An 18,259-nucleotide genomic window follows, 5' to 3' on the forward strand; every position below is an offset into this window, starting at 1 on the left:
TAAAAGGCCAGAGAGTAAATATTTTAGGCATTGTGGGCCAGACAGCCTTGGGTGCAACTACTCCACTCTGCCCTCCTAGTTCAAAAGCAGCCACGGATGATATGTAAAAGAGTGTTTGGCTGGATGCCAATAAAACTTTATTTACAAAACCAAGCAGCCCGCCAGATTTAGCCCACGGGCTGTAATTGACCAACCGCCAGTGTAAGTGATAACTGCAACAAATAGTCTTGCACATATTTTGGGCATATGTTTGAGTTTATAGGGTAAGTTCCTAGAATTATCAAAAGGCATACTCGTTTTTAGTTTCACGGAGTATTGCCAGATTGCCTTCCAACGAGAACCACCTCCATGTAAACTGCTTCAAGAAAGGTGAAGTGTGCCTGTTTCCCCATTCCTCCACTAGTACTACCTGCTATCAAGTATTTTTATGTTTCCCAATCTTAGGGGTGAAACACGGCATCCCGCTGTAAGTTGAACTCACATTTCTTTTAGGTGTGGGAATGTTTTCATGTTTTAAGACACTTGTTGACTAGTAATCATTGGCCCACCTTTCTTTTGATCTATGGACCTCACTGATTTGTGGACTTTCTTTACATTTGAAGGAAATCAGTCCCTTGTCATCCATATTGCAAACTGAACGATGTTCTCAATCTCAAGGTGTTTTATGGGTACGAAGCTTAGTCAATGAATGTTTAAAATCCCAGTCTTGAGAATAAGATGTCTTTCACTTAAACCTCTGTGAAATAAAGTGGAGGAAGGGACTGGTCACAAGTCACAGAAGGACAGAAACTGATGGCAGAGGGCACTGGGCTTGCTCCAGGAGCCTTGGCAGCTGGAAACCTGCATTTGTCTCCAAGCAGGAACTCATCCTCAGAACCTTCTACCCCTGTCTCACTCAGTCAGTACTCAGATTATCATGAAACAGCATCCATTGGCCTAACTTCAGTCAGTCACATTCCTACCCGACAATGAGGCCCGGAAATAGAAGTGGGGTGCCAACAGAAAGGAGGGTGGATGATCGGCAGCTACAAAAGGACAAGTGTCTGTTGGCAGAAGGTCAAGGTCTCAGAGGTGGCAGGTAGAGGCATTTGTCTCTTCCAGGCTGTTATGTGGGCCACTTTTCTCCACCACTGGTGGGGAATCCGATCCGTCAGTGGGGGGTCCCCAGCACTGTTTGAGGCTGCCTGTGCATATGCCTGCTGGCTTTCCTGTTGGAAAAGCTCATCTCTTCCCTAATTGGCAAGAACCCATATCCGATGGACATAAAAGCCTGTGTCATATTGGATGCAGAGATTTCCTGGTTTGTCATTGGTCCATCAAACATGTTTATGATATTTCAACACAAACAAACAAAAACTATGAACACATAGGAAATTGCAAAACTAGTACAGATCCCATGGACCCTTCACCCAGCTTACACCTTACCTAACCATAGTACATTGTCAACATCAGGAAACTGACCTGAGTGCAATGCAATTAACAAGACTCTATACCTTATATGGATTTTATCAGCCTTTACATGTGCTCCTGGGTGAGTGTGTCTATTTCATTTTGTCGCCTGCACAGATTCCTGTAACCAACACTACAGTCATAATACAGAACTGTTTATTCTCAAGAAAGGAGTTCCTCCGTGCAATCCTGTTATATCCACACCCATCCCACGTATGGTGTCCTGAACAGAGAGAGTTGTCCATTGATATTTGTGTCACCAAATGGTTTCCTTAAGGACTGCTAGATTTCATGTCATGATTAAAAAGCAAGATCTTTGGAATGAGGGTTTTTTGTTGTTGTTGTTGTTGCTGTTGTTGTTGTTTTACTTTTAATCTCTCCAGTATGATTTTTTTTAAGCAAGAAGGAAAAACAAAAGAGGTTTGGGCTCAGTCTTTCTGAAAAGAAAACATGCACACACAAACCTCCCTGTCTTCAGTGGGAGACTCAAACAGCTCACAATTGAAATATCCCGTTAGCAACAGCGCTTGGCCACTAATTGAATCCTTCAGAGTGATGGACTGAAGGTCAAACGCAGCAGGTGAGATAATGGGAAAGACATCAACAGGACCATGCTGTGTGAAACACGGAATAAGACTGTGATCATCCAGTTTATGGAGCCAATTTCTAATGGGCCCAGAGCAGGCAGTTGCAAGGAGAAAGAAATTTCTTAATGTGAGCAGATATCCCAACTTAAGACAGGCTGCCCATACTAGAGGGGCATCAATTTTGGAGTTAGGGTTATCTGTGGAGCTGTCAGCCTGCTGGAGGATCCTCCTGACCTCCCTGAAATTGACCTTCATCCTCAGTATCTGAGGGGGTTAGAGTGATTTGAGGCCCTGACAGGTTTTTTGATAGAGCCCAGCTTAAGGGTTACCTATGCCATTTTCTTTCTGGATTCTATTCTTTCAAGTCAGGAGGGACTAGGAAAACAAGCTTAATTCTGGACACTCCAGACCTCGCCATTGGTGTTTTCTTGAAAATTTAAGCAATTTGTGACAAAAAAAAGGGGTGGGGGTGGGGGGAAAGCTTGTGTTAAGAATTCTTATTTGTAGAAATTTCACCTGCATTTCCTCAGTTAACTTTCCTGACTACGCCCTGAGGTAGGGATTATTTTCTTTTTAGTTTATTTTTAAATAATTTTAGGCTGACAGAAAAGCTGCAGAAATAGTACAGAGTTCCTGGAGACCCTTCACCCAGCTTCCCCTAATGTTCACATCACCATGTAACCATGGTTGAATCGGGATAATGAAGCCAGGAAATTAGCATCAACACAGTCCTATTATCTAATAGGTAGAGGTCATTTTTTCTCGTCCAGGATTGTTACTGACTGAACATGTCCTTCCAAAATTCGGATGTTGAAAGCTAACGCCCACGGTGATGGGAAGTATGGGGAGGCGGGGCCTTTGGGAGGGTATTAGGTCATGAGGGTGAACCTCCCATGAACCGGATGAATGCCCTTAGGAGAGAGGCCCCGGAGGGCTCCCTGCCCCTTCCGCCCTGCGAGGACAGTGGGAATATGAGCACAGGGCCGCCTGTGGCCCAGGAGGCGGGCCTCATCAGACACCAAGCGTGCCTCACCTTGCTCTTGAACTTCCAGCCTCCAGAACTGTGAGAAATAAACGTGTGTTTGTTTATAAGCGGCGGGGTCTGCGGTATTCTTGTTACAACACGCTGAACTAGGACAAGGAGCCCATCCGGGATCCCACATTGTGTTTTGTTGCCTTGGCCGCCTCCTCCTGTGACGGATGGTGCCTCAGCCTTTGTCTTTCACGATGTCTGTGAAGAGGACTGCCCTGTTACCTGGTGGGACGTCCCTCAGCTTGGGATTTTGTAGGATATTTGTTTATAATAATTAGATTGAAGTCATGGACTTGGGGCAGGAAGTCGACAGGCGCCACTGAAAATGTCCTTCCCGGTTGTTGACGTCTCATCGGTGACATTAACTTTGATCATTGGGCTAAAGAGGGTGTCTTCACTCTAAAAGCACTATTTTTCCCTTTATAACTAGTAAGTATCTTGGGGGGAAATACTTTGAGACTAGGGAAATATCCTGTTGTTCATCATACTCCCCCGTCTCCCGGCCAATTTTTAGATCTGTTAACCTTAAAAAATAAAACTGCCAGTTATTTTACCAGTAAAAATAGGTCTATTCAGGAGTAGCAGAGAACTGCAACCCAGGACAAGCAAGCTACCGCAACAACCAGAGGCAAATCTGCAGAACAAGGGAGAGAACTACTCTTACAGAAGAAAGAGCAAGTTGCAACGGACGGTTATAAACGAAAGTCCACTGTCTCAGTTCCAGGTGTGGCGGCTTCTCATTGGCTTGGCTGTGGAGGTCTCTCGTTGGCTGGGCTTTGACTTTCTCTCATTGGCTGGGTTGTGGCTGTCTCTCATTGGCTGGACTGTGGCTCTCTCATTCGCTGAGCTGCAGCTGTGTCCCATTGGCTGGGCTGTGGCTATCTCTCATTGGCTGGGTGGTGGCTGTCTCTCATTGGCTGTGCTGTGCCTATCTCTCATTGGCTGAGCTGTAGCTGTGTCTCATTGACTGGGCTGTGGCTACCTCTCATTGGCTGGGCTGTGGCTGTGCCTTAATGGCTGGGCTGTAGCGTTGTCTCACTGACTGGGCTGTGGCTGTCTTTCATTAGCTGGCTGTAATTATCGTTCATTGGCTGGGCTGTGGCTATCTCTCATTGGCTGGGCTGTGGCTGTCTCTCATTGGCTGGGCTGTTGCCAGGGCAGGGGAAAACTTCCTTCCTCCTGCTAGGGCCGTGAAGTAGTGGCTAACATACTATGGACTGCAAGGTGCTGGACTTCCTATTGGGTCTGCAATTACCAGAAGTCATAGGGCGCAGAGCTTTACCTGCCGGCCTCTCCACTCCATTCTAAAAACGAGGGTTCCCCTTATTAATTTTCAGATCCATCCAGGGATCTTAGCTGCAACAACTGAGGTATTTGCCCAATGGTTATCGTCCATTTCCCTCATTCCAGACGGAATTTACTACACTTACTAACTGGAAGAGCGGTAGGGTCAGTCACAGGGTTAGGAATTGCAGCACGGACGGACTCCAGGGCCACTCACCCCAGGGACTCACCCCGTAAGTCCAAGCCCCGCCCCAACATGGCGGCCCCAGGCGGGAGGAGGCGGGGCGCGTCGGGTCACGTGGCCGCGCCACGGCCGACGTGGCCTCTAGCGGACGCCCCACGTGTCCCTCGCCGCGTCCCGTCGCCGCCCCAGCCCTGCGGACCCGATCCCAAGATGGCGGCGCCCAGCGAAAGGCGGAACGGCGGAGGTGCGAGCCTGTGGGCTGTGTTGCTGCTGGCGGCCGTGGCGTTGAGGCCGGCGGAGGCGGTGTCCGAGCCCACGACTGTGGCGTTTGACGTGCGACCTGGCGGCGTCGTGCACTCCTTTTCCCAGAACGTGGGCCCGGGGGTACGTATCGCCGCCGCCCCGGGGGCTGGAGCGGTGGCGCCGTTGGGGGCGGGTCCTGAGAAGGGGGCGCGGACGGTCGGGGGCGGGGACTGAGTTAGGAAGGGACTCTGGGGGGTGCGGTCATCACTGAGGTGCGACTGAACTTACGGGAGCTCGGCGTCCTGGGGTCTGGGGACTTGGAGGGTTGGGTCGCCAGCCTCAGTCCCTGTTTCCTCTCACATGCCCAGCGTGCCCACGCAGCCCTCACTCCCAGACCAGGCGAGTCCCCGGCCATCGGAGGGCTGAGCCGCCCCAGAGGTGGGGAGAGAGGAGGCTGAGGGGTATTTCGCCTCCAGGCCCTGTAGAAGGTCAGCTCCGCTGCAGCTCTGACGAGGGAGGAGGTGGACAGACTTTGCTCTTTTTCTCCGTTGCACGAGGCCCTCCCTCTCTTTCATTGAGGTGTGAGGCAAGGTCCTCCTCACCTGGAGGTCAGCAAGCCGGGGTCCAGCCCAGCCCTGTCCCCAGCTTGTTGGAGAAGTCCTTCCCCTCCCATCTTTGATTTCCGTGTCTGTAACGGATGTCGATAGCTGCCATTTATTGAGTACTTCCTTATAGCCAGATGTTGTGCCAAATGCTTGATTTGCTAGGACCATTTCACAGATGAGGAAAACAGGCTCAGAAAAAGCTTTCACTTGTCTGAAGCCCACGGCAGAGCGGAGATGGGTCTTCTGGTGTTCATGTCCTGCTTCCAAAGTCCGTGTGCCTAGATGGGTGGGTGCTTGGAGGGTGTGGGACCTCCCCCTTCCCCCTTCCTGTTCTTCACCCCCAGAAGCCACCTGAGTTGTTTGTCCTGACTCAGGAGCTCATTAGCAGGGGGGCAGGTAGGGGAGTTCTAGGTCGGTAGACACTGGGAGACCTTGTGAGGCTGGCTTCCAGGGACATCAGTCAGGAATCTTGCTCTGCTTCCTTCCCCTTAGTGCAGATGCTCAAAAGCTGGATCTTCTTGATTTTGGATCTCAGAGGACATCCTGAGACCCTCCACCGTAAGCAATAAGGATCACCTCCTAACAAGCTTTTTTCCACCTTCCATTCTCCAGGACAAATACACTTGTGCATTCACCTACGCTTCTCAAGGAGGGACCAACGAGGTGAGTTGTTCAAAATTCCACATAGTTTTGTATGGCAGTATCCACTGTCATGGAGAGATGCTCTCCAGGGAGCAGTGGAGTTGGGTCATACCTTAATTAACTTAAACTTATTGAACTGTTCTTGTCTCACCAATAAAAGATAATGCTCAAGGTAACTAGTGATGGTAGATTCCCCCCCTATAATTCCACAGAGTGAGCAAACGTCTGGATGGAAAGAGGCACGTGAGATAAGGACGTGCCGCACCTGTGAGCCTCTCTTAGGAGTATTTTATTTGCCTTCTGTGCTGCATGACAAATCATGACAAACTTAGCAGCTTAAAACAACACCCATTTATTATCTCACAATTCTGGAGGTCAGAAGCGCAGCTCAGGTGGGTATTTCATAAAGCCCAAATCAAGTTGTCAACTGGCAGGGCTCTTATCTACAGGCTCATTCAAGTTGTCGGTAGAATTCAGTTCCTTGCCGTGTAGGACTGAGGTCCCCATTTCTCGGTGGCTGTTTTCTCCAGCAGCTGGTGCAGAGAGGAAATAAGAGATCTGAAGCATAAGAAGAACATGACTCACCATTGCTGGCTGTGAGGGGGGCACAGGGCAAGGAGCGCAGGTGGCTTCTCGGAGCTGAGGGCAGCCCCTGGCTTGTGGCAAGGTTTCTGTTTTACCACCACAAGAACTGAATGGAAGAGGACTCTGAACCTCAGATGGGTGCAGTCTGCTGACACCTTGAGTCCAGTCTGAGATTCTGAGCAGAGGGCCTGCCGTGGCCAGTTTCTGCCTCGGGGACTGAGAGCTTATCAGTGGGCAGTGCAGTTAAGCTGCTAAATTTGTGGTCATTTATCATGCAGGGTGGTGACTTGAATGCCCCCCCTCCAAAGATATGTTCACATCCTAATTCCTGGAACCTGTGAATGTAACCTTATTTAGAAGAAAATATTTGCAGATGTAAGTTCAGGATTTTGCAATGAAGAGATCATCCTGGGTTATCCAGGTGGGCCCTAAATCCAGTGACAGCTCCTCTTAGAAGAGACACTCAGGAGAGATTTGATGGAAGAGGAGAAGACACACAGAGGAAAAGGCCATGTGAAGATGGAGGCAAAGATGGAGGGGTGTGGCCACAAGCCAAGGGGCATCTGGAGCCACTGGAAACCAGAAGAGGCAGGAAGGTTGCTGCCCCGCAGCCTTCGGAGGGAGCCCAGCCCGGGGACACCTTGATTTCGACTTTTGGCCTCAAGAACCGGCAGAGAAGAAATGGTAGTGGTTGTAAGGTAGCAAGTTTGGGGTGGTTGGTTATGGCGGCCGCGGGCAGCAATGCCCACAGCAGCAGACTAGCAGTGACGCACCGTTACAAAGTGCTCCGAGGATAAAGGACTGGCGTGGAGTGCTTTCTGCATACCGCTGCTTGGTTTTATTGGGAGGGAGAGCTGCAAGTTTTCGGGAAGATGCACAGATTTTCTGCTCAACGTGGTTAGAAAGAATAAAAGAAAAATGAAAAGGAAGAATTTATCATCACTATAAAAATCAGTAAAAACCGTCTTTTTTTTTTTTTTTTTTTTTTTTAGATTTTATCCATTTATTAGAGAGAGAGCATGAGCAGGGGGAGGGGCAGAGGGAGAAGCAAACCCCCTCATCTTCATTGACCTGACTGAAGATCTTTTTATCCCTAATTGTGCTTTCCTCCCCGACAACCAGTCTTTAGGAAATACTGCTCTTGCTCCAGAATATGTGTGATACTGTGTCACCTAACAGTGTAGAGTCGTAGAGAGGGAGGCTGCTTGGGAGCCTCTCACGTGCCTGACCCTCCCGGCAGGCCGGTTCTCAGCCCCTCTCTCCTCCCACTTGGGACAGCGCGTTGAAATGGGCAAGAGCAGATCTCTCTCCACCCTTGGCACCTCTAACGTCCGGGATTCGGGGCCGGGTCGTTCTCTGAGGGAGCTGTCCCAGGCACTGGGGCCTCGAGCAGCCTTCCGGGCCCCACCCACTCAGTGCCAGGAGCACCCCAGTCCCCAGTCGTGACTTCCAAAAACACCTCCAGACACTGCCCAGTGTTCCCTGAAGGACGGAATTATCCCTCGTTAGAAACCACTGGGCAAGAGTGATTTTTGTTATTCTAGATATGTCTTCTTTGTAAGTAAATGATTCCCAGTGACAGTATTTTAACAAAATGTAGCAAACAAACGGTAACCCCCGCCACCAGGACAGCAGGCGTCCTGCCATTGTCCACCCCTTCTTGCCACAGCTCCAGGCCTCGCTGCTTCTCCAGCTAGTCCTTCCACTATGGGATGAAGCCAAGTGGTGGAACGTTCCTCGTAATGGTGAGCCAAAGCCCATGAGTCCAGCCTACCCCCAGGCACTCAGAGCCAGTCCCAACGCACCCTCTTCCACGTGGCAGCCTTTTGGATGTGTGTAGAAAATTGATTTACGGGACAATGAACCGAAGTAGCACCTCTACTGTGGTGGTTATCGGGTGCCCCACGCTGTGCTAAGCCACACACACATCTCATTTCTTCCTCTCCACAACCCCAGGACGCCAAACTGCTCTGGTGTTACCCCATTTCACACTCGAGGACACAGAGGCCCGGGCTTGCCCAGCTGGGAAGTGACCAAGGTGCGTGGGGCACAGACCCCTAACCACTGCTCTGTGCTCCTGACCCAGTGTCACCAGCAGCTTGGAAGAGAGCACATGCACCCTGTCCCCCCCGCCCCCCAACTAAACTTAAACTCTTAGAGGTGGACAGCCTGCTGCCGCGTCGGGTAAGGGAGAGCCAAGTTCATGCACACTGGCTGGGGCAACCGGAGGCTGGAGCCTTGTCTTGGAATAGGCTGAATTCGTTTGTTTTGGAAGAGAGGGTTCATCTTGAAGAAATCACTTTTAAGCAGAGCAGACGTGTGGTGGCACGGCCTTGTCCCAGCAGCAGCCGTCTAGCGCAGTGACGAGACCACAGGGAGCCGAGCGCTGGGGCGGGTGGTGCTGCGTGAGCCGGACGGGGCACCCCCAGCCCGTGGGCTCTTTGGCGGCTGTCCTGTGGCCACCTCACAAGCGAGTGGCAGGCCAGATTCTCAGCAAATGGGATGGTTTGATGTTCTGTGGCTTCCGCCTGGTGACGTGCAGGGAGACATCGCAGCGATGCCCCCCGGAGCAGCTGGAACGGAAGTCCGAGAGGCCCCAGGGGCATCCCTGCAGGGGTGTCGTCAGAGAGAAGAAACCCAGTTCCTGGTCGGCACCCAGGAGGGCCCGTGGCGGCGGGCGCACCCAGCTCGGAGCCAGGGCCTCTGACGCACTTGCTCCTTCGATAATGGTTTGTTTCTGCCGAGGGTCACCTAAGAGGCCCGTGCTGGCTGGGGACAGTAGGCAGAGGGTGATTCATAATCTCTCAGTGCTCACCAGGAGGCCATGCTCGGTGCGGATGCAAACCAGCCATTCCTCACAAAGTTAAATGTACGCTCACCATATAACCCTGCACTTCACTGCGAGGTGTCATCCCACTAGGAATGAAAAGTCACCCACACAGAAATGTGTACGTGACCCTTTACAGCAGTGGGATTCACAGTGGCCAACAAGTAGAAACAACTTTGGTGCCCATCAGTGGGTGAACGGATACACATAATGTGTCCCCCACTCGGGAGCGTCCCTCAGCCGCAAACAGGAGCCAGGTGCCCACACGCGCTGCCCCAGGGATGGACCCTGAGCCCACGACACTCGGAGGGAACCAGACACAGAAGGCCACACGGGCTGTGAGTCCACGTGGGTGACACGCACAGAACAGGCTCATCCGTGGACGGGAAGGGGGCTCGCAGAAATGGGGGCTGGGGAGAGGGGAAGGGATGGGGCTTCTTTATGGGGTGATGGAATGTTCTGGAACTAGATCATGGTGATGGTTGCAGACCTCTGCATATGCTAGAAAACACAGAATCGTACACCATGTGAGGGTGTAGTATGTAGATACTTCTCAGTCAAGCTGTTGGATAAATGAACCGTGGACACGGGCGGCAGCGTGGATGACTCTCCAGTGCCCCACGCTAAGTGAAACCACACAAGACTGCATTCTGCCTGATTCCACCCTGGTGACCGTTTTACAAAGGCCCAACTCGGAGATGGGGTCAGCAGTTACCAGGAATTTGCAGGAAGGGGTTAACTGCAGAGGGAAGGGGCCGGGGGATCCAGGGACATAGATCTGGTCTGTATCTTGATTGGATGGTGGACACGGAGCTAGAAGCATTTGTCAGAGCTCCGAGAACTGTCACCAAAATGGGCACATTTCCCCATCTGTGATTTATATCTTATCAAAAACTAATCGCGGCTACCAGTTACGTGTCATCTGTCACACCTGGCCAGTCCTGTGCTGAGTTCCCCAGGTGTTCAGGCTGTCCCCAGAACACACACACACACGAATGTCTACTGCCCAGACCTGAGGCTTACCATCTGCCTATTGCGCCCTGCAGCCACGAGACCGCAGTCAAGCTCACATAACCAGAAGGCCACTCAGAGGGATGTTGATCCTCTTACTAAGAAACTCTCGGTTTTAAGTTTGTTTGCATTCATAATTTTTTTAAAAAGATTTTATTCATTTGTGTGAGAGAGAGCACAAGCAGGGGGAGCGGCAGGCAGAGGGAGAAGCAGGCTCCCCGCTGAGCAAGGAGCCCGATGTGGGACTCGATCCCAGGACCCTGGGACCATGACCTGAGCCCAACCGACTGAGCCACCCAGGCGTCCCTGCATTCATAATGTTTTAAACAGTGTTTAAACATTTGCCTCATCTTCAAGAGCCTTGTCAGAGCCGTGGGAAACCTCTCAGATATATTTCATAGCATAAAACGTTTCCAGGTGCTCACAGGCCTTGGAGCCACGGACAGGTGTTTTTAGATAGGGAGGGAGAAGAGTCTGCCAAGTCCGCAGGTGTGGCCCGCAGCCGTCCCTTTGACGAGCTGGTCACTGGTCCCCACATTCCTGCTGCAGGCAGATGGCATCTGGGCGACCGCTTACTCCCGTCGTGATTAACCTAAAAATGGCCTTGTTTTTGTTCGTGAAGAAGCTCTGGTGTTCAACCAGGAGTACCAGTACTGGGAGGATATTATTACTCCGGGGGAGGGGACTGTAAACTCGCATCTTACTAGCAAAACATACAGACGCCTTAAGGCACCCAGAACCCGGTGGCTGTCCGTGTCCATCTGCCAGGTTTGCAGAGGCCATGAAAATGAGAAGAAGCTGCTAGCGGTGTGTCCGGGAGTCGTTTAAAAGTTTTAATCTTCAGGGGCGCCGGGGTCACTCAGTTGGCTGAGTGTCTGACTCTTAATTTTTTTCATTGATTTTTTACAAAGCTAACATGTTCACATCCTTGCAAAAGAAGAACGCATAAAAAGCGTGGGTCCCACCCACGTCCTCCGTGTAACCACGAGTATTACGGTCTCGCGTCTGCTCCGAGGCCTTGATGCCGAGCCAACAAGCAAGAATATATGGTCTCCTTTTATTTTAGTGTTTCTTTTTCTTGATAGGCTTTATTTTTTAGAGCCGTTTTAGGTTCACAGCAGAAGTGAGCACAAGGCACAGATTTTGATACACCCGCCCCCCCACGGCCTCCCCCCATCATTGACGGTCGCCACCGAGAGCGGGACGCTCGTGACTGTCGCCGAGCCCACATGGCTGCATCACGGCCTCTCCAAGCCCATAGCTGACCGTCTGGCTCAGTCTTAGTGCTGCGCTGAGGGTGGGGATGGACGTATGAGGACACGTGCCCACCACCGTGGTCTCGCCTGGTGGAGTGTCCCTGCCCCCGGGCCAGGCTCCAGCCCGGAGGCCCTGGGAAGGTTCGCTCCCTTTGCAGAACTGGAGGGCATCCAGTTGCAGTCCTGGGCTGACCTGTATCTTCCCCTCTCTCCCCAGAAGTGGCAGATGAGCCTGGGAACCAGCGAGGACCACCAGCACTTCACCTGCACCATCTGGAGGTGAGCCTGGGGTCCCGGTGGGGGGAATCTCCCTTGCAGGAATGCGCTGAGGCTGCTGGGGGGGGTGTGCCCGCGGGGCCTCCAGGCAGCAGGGACCAGCACCCCTGAGGAGCGTGGGCTGGGGGTGATGGTCACCCACGTGCAGGTGGGAGGGAGGGTGTGGCGCTGTGCTGGGGGCTGCTGGGGTTGGGAGGGCTCCCCAGGGAAGCGCATTGACACTGGGGCCCAGAGGGGGTGGGGGGCAGGGTCTGGGCTCCCCCGCATCGTTCCCCTCCATCTCCCCACCCTGCAGTGTGGCATGAGTGAGCGCTGGGCCTGAGAAGGGACAGAGGGAAGGGGGTGCTCAACTCAGTGGGGGAGGGCGCTGGAGAGTATCACATCCTAGCCCTGCTCCCCTGGGCTCTGCGGCCTGGATCTCATTCTTCCAGCGTTGGTCGTGGGTCTGGCATGGTGCAGGCACCTCGGGGGATGCACAGAAGTGCAAGCCGTGGTCCCACCCTCGCAGGGGATCGGCAGAGGGGGACGGAGCACTTGGAGGGCCATGGCAGCGACATTGAATCAAAGGATCCCCGTGTTCTCATCCTACTTGCAGGCAGCACCCCCCAGGCTTCTGCCTGATGCTCTGTAAACAGCAGGTGCTTACTAGGCAGTGTTGGGGGACATTCTGACCCGCTCTGTGGACCGGCCCCTGTCGGCAGCAGGCAGAGGAGCCCCAGGGGCCGCCCTGATGACTGGGCACGTGAGCATCAGCACCCTAGGTGGGCGCAGCGCCAGGCCACAGAGGCCTGCGGCCATGCTCAGCCCCAGAGCCGCCCTGACTGCGGGGCCACCCGTTTAGCAAGAGGTCCTGCCTGAACGGGCTGTTCTCCCAGTTTCACACATTGACTGACCAGGCCCTGCGCAGCCGCTGGGGCTTAGAGAGTCCAGGAGGCTCCCTGGACCTCCCCCGCCTCCCTCCTGACGTGCCCCCAGCAGGACTCTCCTGGCCCCCCTGCTGCCTCTCCACCCCCGCCCCCATCCCTGTCTGCTCTCTGCACGCGGCCACACAGGGCTCTTCACCCCGCACACACTGTCACCCCCTTGCTGCCACCAGCCCTCTCTCAGCTCCCCTCCGCTCTGGTCATGCTGACCTGGTGGTTCTTTAAATGCCCCCATTTGCACTCTCCACGGGACCTCTGCCCTCTGCTCTCTCCCTCCTCTGCCTAGTTAATTCCTGTACTTCTCAGCCCCTGGGATGTTGCCTTTCCCTGGTTCCTGGTACAATACCTGGAATGTCTTTGGCACTTCATGAAAAAGTGTTCAGTCCCTGTCCTAGAACAGCTTGCACCCAGAAGGAGAAACAGACTTGTCAATAAATGAGCCAAAAGAATGTTCTAGTACAGAGGAAAGAATAAACGATGTTGAGGAGGCCAGGGCTGACTCCCTTGCCTGCCCTCCTTTGCAGGCCCCAGGGCAAGTCCTACCTATACTTCACGCAGTTCAAGGCAGAGGTGCGGGGTGCCGAGATCGAGTACGGCATGGCCTACGTGAGTACGGCGTGGACTGCACCTCCCAGACGGGAGGGAGGGAGGGTGTGGCGCTGTGCTGGGGGCTGCTGGGGTTGGAAGGGCTCCCCAGGGAAGCGCAGTGACACTGGGGCCCAGAGGGAGTGGGGGGCAGGGTCCGGGCTCCCCCCGCATCGTCCCCTTCCGCCAGCAGGGGTGGGGAGGCGGTTGAAGTGAGGAGACAGACACAAGTCCTTAGAGGGTGATTTTGTAACATGGGAGGACATGGGGCGCCACGCAGACTCTGGACCAGGAGGTGCCAGGGAGGTGGCACTGGGCTCAGAGCCGGACCCTGCTGACCCCTAGAGACCCAGCGGGCGGAGGAGGAAATGGACACCCGGCCTCCCTCTCTTATCACCTGCCATCTCCCGCCGGTGCGCCCCGCTGGCAAGGCCCACAGGAAGCCAGAGGGGAGGGGCCCAGGACACTAGCGGGGACAGCGAGGGCAGGCGTGGGCCCAGAGGTGCAGGCAGCGTGCTCACTGGTGTGGGGCAGGCCCCGTGTCCGGTGGCTCCCGTGACCTGTGGTTCATGGCCCGGGCAGCGCCTTCTGCCACGCCGCTGACCCCCACGGCCCGCAGCAGGGGCTGGCCGCACTGCGGAGCCCTGCCCCCCACCCCCGCTTCTGCGTTTGGGTCACACACGGTTTGAAAACCACCGTATCAGTCCAAGCAGCAGAACCAGCAGGGACGGGCATTAAGAGATTTAGTGCCAGGAACTGGCTCTGCTCCCAGGGGCCTTCCCGCTGATGGAGTCAGGCCCACCCAGGGTCACTGAGGATGATCTCCTTAAAGTCAGCTCCTGGCCGACTTTTATCACATCTGCAAAGTACCTTCCCGCAGCGAGCTCCTGACTGCGGGCTTGCGGAGCGTGCCCACTCCCAGCCATCTCACCTCTGCCGCCACGCCGCTGGTCCCGCTGCTCTCTGCGCGCCTGTCTTACTAGAAAACTCATATTTAGCCGATTTGAAAGAGACACAATTCTGATTTTTAAAAATTGCATTCAAGAGACTGCCCTGCTTCTGGCATTTCCGTATGTTCACCGAAGGGGAAAATACCTTCCTTGGGGATTGGCAGCAAAGGCATGAAATTTTAAGCCAGTTCACAGTCTCCTAAGTGGATTAACCACTGCTTCTGCTGGATTCTCTTAGTGCTTAGAAGAGCAGCGCCCGCACGTGCCCCTCTGGTCAAAGTGTGTGGCTTTAGCCCGAGCTGGGCTCTTGGGAGCAGGAAGAGCAGGCTGAATCGCATACTTTCCCGATTAGGGATGTTTCCACTTGTTCTCTTTCAGTCGAAAGCTGCGTTTGAAAGAGAAAGCGACGTCCCCCTGAAAAGCGACGAATTTGAAGTGACCAAAACAGCAGGTATGTAAGGACGGCTTGTGGAGATGGACCCCAGGTTCTCAGGCACAGAAGGTGGGGGGAGAGGGGGACAGCACCCCCATCAGAGGGACAGGTTATGGCCCAGCGTCTGCAAGCTGTTTCTGTAAAGGGCCCCTGGCAAATACTTTCGGCTTTGTGGGGCAGACAGCCTCTGCCAAGACGACTCCACCTGGGAGAGCAAAGGCCGTGAGCCACAGGGCACTGAACGGGCATGGCCGTGTCCTAATAAAACTTGATTTTATGAACACAGAAATGTGAATTACATATCACAAAATGTCATCTTTTTGATTTTGGCTAAAGCTATCTAAAATGTAAAAACCACCCTTAGCTCATGGCACAGGCCAAGCAAGCCCTGCTAGGGACCTGAGGGCATGAAAATCTACTGAGGCTCTTGGGGACGTTCAGTGGGATTGCTCCCTAGAAGGGGGGGCCTGTGACTTCCACAGAGCTTGGCTGTCCTGGGTTCTGTGACTAGGAACAGCCTCAATGCTTGGGCAGCGGGGTTACTAACCCCTAAGGTCTGGGGGGGGCCCCTGGTGTCCTGAGCCATGTTCAGCCCTGCAGGGCAGATGTGAGCAGAAAGAGGGGTGGGAAGCTCCAGAGTTGGGGCTCTGTGCGTGAGAGCAAGGGGGGGGGCGAATGATGATGACGATGGACACAGGAGTGGAGCCGTGTTGCAGGGAGTCCTGAAGGTCCTGAGGGACACAAGAGGTGAGGTGAAGGATCCTTGCAGTTGTGGGCATCACCAGGCATGGGAGAGGGGTGGGGGTGCAGTGAGCGGGGCTTTCAGGAGGAGGGGCCTTGGGTCTGGAAGGAGCCCTGCCTCACCTGCAGGTCCTCAAGGGTGTGGGGGCTGTTGCGAGTAGAGGTCCAGGACGAGATGGGGCGGCCAGCAGAACCTTGACCTCAGGGCACACAGAGAGGGGCAGGGCTGAGCCTCTGGGGAATATCAGGTGAAGGCCGCGATCCCAGGTCCTGCCGGAAAGCCGCCATTGGGCCTCAGACAAGTTTGCCAGCGCAAGCAGGAGGTGACGCAGCCCGCCCCCTGCCTCCCATCCATCCTCACCATGGCAGAAATGACCACTGCTCTTCTCACCCTGAATGTTCCCTGAGGCCTCCTGCTGCCCTCAGGACTGGCCCACCAACCTCTCCTTTCTTTGGTCCCTTACCCATAAGACTTTCAGGGCTGGGGGTCTTTCCCTGTCGAGTCCACTTCGGGGACTGCCCCCCTGCCCCGCCCAGGACCCAGCGCTCTGGAGTGGCGAGGGCCCGACCATGTGCTTCTTCTCTCACAGTGTCCCACAGGCCCGGGGCGTTCAAGGCCGAGCTGTCCAAGCTGGTGATTGTGGCCAAGGCCTCCCACAGTGAGCTGTGACCAGGAGCCCCATCGGGGGGCGGCTTTTCCTCATCTCCGCTGAAGGAGCTGGGCCCTGGGACTGCTGGTGCATTACTGGTTTTCTAGGGGGGACTGTTGGCTGATGTCCTCTGAACATGGAGCAGGGGTCTGAGACCCGCTGCCCATCTTTCTTACCAAAAGAGGCACTGGGGCACACGAAGGGGGGCTCCCGGGGGAATCACGGCTTTTCTGAAGCCAGTGCGTGTCTCCCTGTGGATCAGGCTGGGCTTCGGATCACTCCCAGGGAGAGTGATCCTGCTGCCCTGAGCCCGAGCCAACTGTTTTCTTACAGTTTTCCCAGGGGACCTTCTTCCAGACTAACTGGGAAGAAATGAAATGTTCTTTTCATATTTAAATAAATAAGACGGTTGAAAAGCAACCACTTTGGCAACTGGCGCTGGTGCCAGCCTGTCCGGGCACTCAGGGCTGGGGGGCGGCAGCAGGGTCTGGCTGCCCGCACCCGCCCACCCTGCTGGAGTCCAGCCACCTGTCACCACAGGCACTGGGAATCTCCAGGCACGAGTCCTCTGCAGGCACAGAAGGGCCAGGTCCCAAGGGGGTCGGCCGTGAACCTGGATCCCTGAGCTCGTGGGGCAGGGCCGGCCACACCCTGCAGGTGACCCCCCGCGGTGGGGGAGTGCTCAGGGCGGACCTCTTCCGCACCTGGCTGCTTGGCTTCACTTCTCTTTTTGAAGCCGGATTGCATGTGGTGACTTAAAACAACAGCAACCACAAACACCCATAGGCAAACAAAACTCCCAAATGCCCCAGCCACTCAGAAGGTCTTGGTCTCCCAGCAGTGGGGCCTGGGAGTCTGACCCCAGCTTGCCCTTCAGCCTGCCCTCCGACCGGGCTCTCTTGTGAGCAAAGGAGGGGAAAAGAAACTGGGCTGTGCATCAGAATCCTTGCTTATCAGAATCACCGTGTGGGATTGATGGAGGACTCCTCCCCTTTCACTTGCCTGGCCTCCCTCGTGTCAGCCCGAGGATGTGGGCACGGTGGTGACCCCACTTGCCAGAGAAGAAGCAGGTGGGTTCCTGCCCCAGATGGCACACCTGTAGGAAGTGGAGTGGGACTCTCCCCCTGTCCACACCCGCGGTGTGTATAGACCAGCGTGGGAGCGTGAAGAACAGCTGTTCTCAGAGCACACAGCAGTTGCAGGGCCCCCCGTGGCCCCGGAGATACTCGCGGGGAAGGACCCCGCCATCCCTCACTGTCCAGCACACACATTCCACACTGCTCATGAGAGTTCTCAAGGCCACATGCATCCCCAGGGGGTTCACCCTACTCAAGAACAGATGCGCTTTGAGCTCTGGTGAGCACGGGGACCCCAGGGAAGGCCAGGAGGCTTTGCTGCTCCGGCTTTGGATTCAGTGGATGGAAAAACCAAGTGGGTCGTCACAGCAGCCCGGAGACGGATGGCCGCCCAGGGTCCCCTGCAGAAACAAGGCAGCTGGAAATGCAGGAGTGCCATGGCACCCGGGGCCACCGCGGGTCACGTGGGCCTGACCCCAGCAGGAGGGACGGATGCGTCCACGACCAGCCTGGAATCACAACTTCCAAATCTTGTGGGGTCATCAAGGATGCAGAGCCGGTGTCTGCTGTGTCCTGGGACAGGGCAGGACATCCGGATGCAAACTAGTCGCCCTTGTCCCCACCAGCCATTTGCAGGCGTCTTTCTAGATATTTTGGGTAAACTCGAAAAGGAACCCACCCTGGCCCTGGGGTCTTTGGTCATGATGAGGAGCTGAGCCGAACCCTTGTTTGGGTGCACACAGGCCGAGCTCTGCAGGCCTGCATGTCCATCCTCCCGGCGCCCGGGGGAGCGGAACTTGAACCTGTCAGCGAGGACCGGCCCGCGGGCGTGTGATGTTACACGCAAGCTCAGTTTGAAAGGCAGGAGCCCCGGGAGGGCAAGAGAAAACTGTCAGCCAGCGCCAGCGATTTAATCACT

General features: G+C 54.7%; 1 protein-coding gene across 1 annotated transcript; it reads left to right on the top strand.

Moving 5' to 3' along the window:
- The first annotated feature begins 4,694 nt into the window (after positions 1-4,694).
- Positions 4,695-16,684, top strand: MYDGF (myeloid derived growth factor). The gene is made up of 6 exons (XM_036115966.2): positions 4,695-4,921; positions 5,998-6,048; positions 11,924-11,985; positions 13,430-13,511; positions 14,819-14,891; positions 16,205-16,684. Exons 1-6 carry the CDS (start codon positions 4,748-4,750, stop codon positions 16,282-16,284), a joined length of 522 nt encoding a protein of 173 aa, XP_035971859.1. The 5' UTR covers positions 4,695-4,747; the 3' UTR covers positions 16,285-16,684.
- Positions 16,685-18,259: the final 1,575 nt, after the last annotated feature.

The sequence above is a fragment of the Halichoerus grypus genome, chromosome 1, assembly GCF_964656455.1.
Source record: "Halichoerus grypus chromosome 1, mHalGry1.hap1.1, whole genome shotgun sequence".
Taxonomy (NCBI): Eukaryota; Metazoa; Chordata; class Mammalia; order Carnivora; family Phocidae; genus Halichoerus; species Halichoerus grypus.

What these genes read in the sequence shown, in the direction of transcription:
- MYDGF (XM_036115966.2), top strand. Translation starts at nt 4,748, where the DNA reads ATGGCGGCGCCCAGCGAAAGGCGGAACGGCGGAGGTGCGAGCCTGTGG. An exon ending in CCCAGAACGTGGGCCCGGGG is followed by an intron (nt 4,922 to 5,997) that starts GTACGTATCGCC and finishes TCCATTCTCCAG; the next exon opens with GACAAATACACTTGTGCATT. An exon ending in TGAAGTGACCAAAACAGCAG is followed by an intron (nt 14,892 to 16,204) that starts GTATGTAAGGAC and finishes CTTCTCTCACAG; the next exon opens with TGTCCCACAGGCCCGGGGCG.